The following is a 4925-nucleotide window of genomic DNA, read 5'->3' as shown; positions in this document are numbered from 1 at the left end:
ACTTATGCCTTCAGATCTATGAAATTACATAAAATTCAACCATTATAATACCAGGGAAAATGTTGATTAGGTTATAATAGACGAGTTGTACATCCGAATGAATGGTGGTAGTAACGGCCAACAAAACATGATGTTGACAGTTCAAACTACGGAAACTGACGGAGGAGTTTTCAGCTTTTGCGACACTCATTTTAGCATCTCATCCGTTTTCACACTATATAACCTCTAAAACTGTTGATTTCTGGAAAAGAGAAAACTAAAACAATATCTCACAAACTAGTAAAGCAGAGAAATGGCAGAAACAAAGTTGAGCTGCATCAAAGACCAAAAATGGTCACTGCATGGAATGACTGCGCTAGTTACAGGAGGCACCCGAGGAATAGGGTTTGTTCACTTCTATAATATCTTCTACCTTCTTATTTAGCATTGATTTCTCTGTTACTACTTTTTCAATTTTTTATTCTGTTGCCAATTAGATACGCCATAGCAGAAGAATTGGNAGAATTTGGAGCATCTGTGCATATATGTTCTCGTAATCAGCAAGACGTTGATAAATGCTTAGAAGAATGGAATAGAAAAGGATTTCGTATAACAGGGTCTACATGTGATGTACTGTCCCCTGACCAACGTCAAAATTTAATCAAAAATGTTGCTTCCATCTTTGACGGAAAACTCAACATTCTGGTATCACCCTCTTACAATTTTATACCACTGTGTGTCTGCATTATATGCAAAAAATATACCATGATAATTATTCATTTGAGAAAGTTCTGACTGCATAATTGATGGTAACAGGAGAATAATATTTCTAATTGCAAAACTTTGGTATAGAAGAAATTATTAATAAATTTCTTAGATTTAAGTGTATCCAACATATTGGATAGGATGAAAATAATTTATATTAAAATTTATTTCAATTTATTCATTGCTCCACTGTCTCAGTCTTGTAAATTTCATGACAGTACCTCAATTCTCTTTTTCTTTTTCTGGTTTCAATTTCCCCTAGCTACAACTACACGGTAAATGGTTTTCTGTAGATAAACAATGCTGGAATAACTACACCTAAGAACATCGTAGATTATACTGGAGAAGATGTAAGTAGAATAATGGGAACTAATTTTGAGTCTAGTTTCCACCTATGTCAACTAGCACATCCACTTCTCAAGGCATCTGGATATGGTAGCATAGTATTCATATCCTCCATTGGAGGTCTTAAAGCTTTTCCCTTCTGTTCTGTCTATGCTTCCTCTAAAGGTATTTTTTCCTATCTTTGAGTCCTTTTAATTTAAAAGCAAACTGGAGTTTCAGAGGATAATCAATATCTGTATATAAACATAATTCAGGAGCTATGAATCAATTCACCAAGAACGTGGCATTGGAATGGGCAAAGGATAATATTCGTGCAAATTCTGTAGCACCTGGACTTGTTAAGACTGCACTTACCGATTCTGTAGCAGTATGTATGCTGTGTTATATTAAGCCTATGCATTCCTGAAAATTGGTGTAAAGTGTGTATCAATCGGTAACCAAACTCAGCAGAAAATATTATTATTTTCGGTGAAATTTCTCTAAGCACTCACATTTTTCTGTGTAACTCATTCCAAAAAGCCTATTAATGATTGATATATACTTCATAAATATTCTTTATTTATATTTACAAATACTATATACTTTTCCATCTTATAGCAACCATACTCAATGTTTTTATCTATTGCTTTTGCTACAGGAATCTGTTGATGAAGGGAATAAAATGATTGAAGATATGGTATCTCAAACACCAGCTGGTCGTATTGGAGAACCTAAGGACATATCAGCACTAGTTGCTTTCCTTTGCCTTCCAGCTGCTTCATACATCACTGGACAAATTATAACTGCAGATGGGGGTTACATAATGTAATCTGTTATGTTAAAGATTATTACCGATATAAAATAAAATTAATAACTGCCCCAAAGACAAATCTCCACGTCATCCTGGTTGCTCAGAAGCTCCAAAACTGATTATTATTGGCATTGTTTAAAGTACAATACTTTTATATATATATATATATATATATATATATATATATATATATATATATATATATATATATATATATATATATATTGCTAAATATTAATTATTTTGTTGACGCTGATTGTTAGCCCACTCTTGTCTCTTTTTAATATCTGCCTGTAAGTTAAACCCAGACTTTTATTAAAAAGTATGGAAAACAGAAAAATTTTTGAACCAAAAGAGAAAATAAGCAATGGGAACTGGTTTCCTGCTATGTTGTTGTCCGGTGTGCGTGCAAATTAAAGGTAAAAGGGAAGATATTCAAGAAATTTGAAAATTTATTGGTTAAGATGTTTATGCAGAGTGTTATGGCTCAAAGCTACATTGATGTATAAAACAATTCTGTATCGGTAACTGTCTTTAACAGTAATTAAATTTTTTTATTTATTTTTTTATATAAAGCTATCTTTGATTTGGGTTATCGACTGAGTTTTCATATATTTTTTCTTAGTATAGAATGAATCATCCGTTGTGTCATGTTTAGATATATGCATTGGTTAAATTGATTGTCTACTTATTAGACTTGTCAATTTGACTTCTCTTATATGGTTTGATCCTGACTCATGTGGGTTAGTGTTTGAAAAATCCATATAATCAAAAAGTGTTAGGTGTTGCTCCCTGTATCACTACATAGTGTTCCCTCCACCTCCTCATCTCATTTTTACCCTTTAATAACATTTGAACGGATGTGAATATCCGTTGTGTTCTTAAATAGATATCAACATGTGTTGAAGAACAAACAAATGTCGACATTTATTCATGAATGTTAAAATCTGTTTAAGAAAATCCTTGTTTCATTTAAAAAATCCTTATTTAAAAGAAGTGGATGTCTGGTAATGTGTTTTTTGCTTTTTACTTTTTCCAACCTAATCCTTGCTCATTCTGTCAGCAATGCCAAGGAACATGGTAGAACCACCACTGAGGACAATGTTTCCATACAAGTCCTTCCTGATATCAACATCGCACTTCATGATTGAATTGTATGAGGTCTCATAATTGCCGAAAGTTCTTACATTCTAAGGTTGAACTCCTTATCTCTTCCCCAAACAAACTCGTCATCTTCCTCGAAAACCCACAGGCTTTGCGCCGAGCTTGTCACGTCGCCTCGCTTCTCTGGAGGCATCTGTAAAATTGCGATGGAAGCTTCCACCGGAGACGCGATCACGTCCAGTAGAATCCCATGGTTGAGTAGCTGAAAGCATCCGACAGTTGCGAAAGAGGTCGAAAGGACGTGATGAAGAGCGTCGTCGAAACCTAAGGAGCGAAAGATAAACATTTGGAAACAGATTTTGGTCGTTGTTGTTAATGTTAGGGTGACAGAGAGAGGTCTCCAAGAATCGGTGGAAAAGGTCGTCATTGGAGAGCGAGGATGTTCGCCTGGCAGTGGCCACAAGAAATGGTGGTGGGGCAAGGAAATCCATTGCAGTCTGGTAGAGAAGAGAACGAATCATCTTTTTTTCATTCATTTGTGAGTGTTGTTTTTGTTATTAAAAGAAGAGAAATAACAAGGAAGCACCATTCCTGGTATAATCACCATGTCCTCTCAAACAGTTGAAAGACAAGACCACTAGAAAATAATGAGACAATTTTAACTTAAAAAAAATACACAACAATCGATCACAGACTGAAAGTTGGGAGAGGGAGGTTGATGAAGGTTGAAAAACAGTTATTTTCATATGTCATTTTAGACCAAATTACTCCCTTTACTGCTTAGAATGAGCTTAGAATCAAGCAAAACTCAATAAATGAGTCTGTAGAGAGTCAAAAGCTATTTTTAGCGATATTATGCTTGTTTTGCATTGTTTTGTAGCATTCTTGAGTAAGTGAAGAATGGATTTGAAGATGAAGGTCTTAGACTCAAGAAAAGGAAAGAAAGGTTGAAGATCAAACGGTTGTAGTGCAGAAAAGTCAACCAGAATGCAGAGAAGTCAACCAGTCAACCAGAAAAGTCAACCAGAAAAAGTTGAACAAATCGCTAGGTGGTTGACCGGGGCGCCGAGCGGTTGACCGGAGTGTCGGGCGGCTGTTTTGGGCGCCGGGCGGTTCTGCGGCTTGAGGCAAACCGCCGGGCGGCCATTTTTGGCGCCGGGCGGTTCTCTGATGGGCCTGGGCTTGAATTTTGTTACTTTTCTTGGTTATAAATAGCCCTAGTGCGAGTTTAGATGTATTCTTTTGATAGAAGGGGGCGGCCAGACCTAATTTCACTCTCTAGAGAGGATCTCTTGGATGCTTAGGCTCCTTTTCATCTTATCTAGGGTTTGCTTTTCCATTCTTCATCCATTTTTCATCTAGATTCACCATGACAATGGTGAACTAAACCCTATTGTCGTTGGGGGGAAACATTGTAATCTTTTGATACTTTCTTTTATTGAAACTCTTGTTTATTTATATGGTTTCCATATGCTTTGATTATTAATTGTTGGGTTCTCATCTGTTCTTAATGCTTTTATCGTTTAACTCATTCGATAACTGTTGTTTGTCTTTACTGATACGAGGACGTACAGTAATGTCATGAACTGGTGAATAATTCCTTGATTAAGTTATACCACCTAGGGATAGGGGTGGGACGATCAATTGTTTTTCACTTTTGCTCTATAATGCTTTATTAATTGCTAGGAGAGGCTAGGGTTAGCAAGCCAATAATTAGTAATAGGCTCTTTTCGCCGAGGGATCGGGTTAAGGGTAGGCTAAGAAAGTTGCATGACAATTAGTTAATCAAGCTAATAAATCAAGAGGAGTAAATAAGAGAGAGCGGATAAGATTTTAATTGTAGACCCCCAACAACTCCATTCATCCATTGTTTTCTTCTCGTCAATTGAATCAATCTCTTTTGCATGTTTATATTTTGTTCTCATACCCAATTAATTAATTT

The 4925-nt window shown here is 35.7% G+C and overlaps 1 protein-coding gene across 1 annotated transcript; it reads left to right on the top strand.

The window, feature by feature from the left end:
* Nucleotides 1–209: 209 nt before the first annotated feature.
* On the top strand, nt 210–2019 carry LOC106758661 (tropinone reductase homolog). The gene is made up of 5 exons (XM_014641607.2): nt 210–384; nt 477–684; nt 1038–1254; nt 1344–1456; nt 1727–2019. Exons 1-5 carry the CDS (start codon nt 293–295, stop codon nt 1895–1897), a joined length of 801 nt encoding a protein of 266 aa, XP_014497093.1. The 5' UTR covers nt 210–292; the 3' UTR covers nt 1898–2019.
* Nucleotides 2020–4925: the final 2906 nt, after the last annotated feature.

Source organism: Vigna radiata, chromosome 4 (assembly GCF_000741045.1).
Source record: "Vigna radiata var. radiata cultivar VC1973A chromosome 4, Vradiata_ver6, whole genome shotgun sequence".
Classification (NCBI taxonomy): domain Eukaryota; kingdom Viridiplantae; phylum Streptophyta; class Magnoliopsida; order Fabales; family Fabaceae; genus Vigna; species Vigna radiata.
Note: the sequence above shows the minus strand (reverse complement) of the source record. Positions and strands in the feature narration are given on the sequence as shown.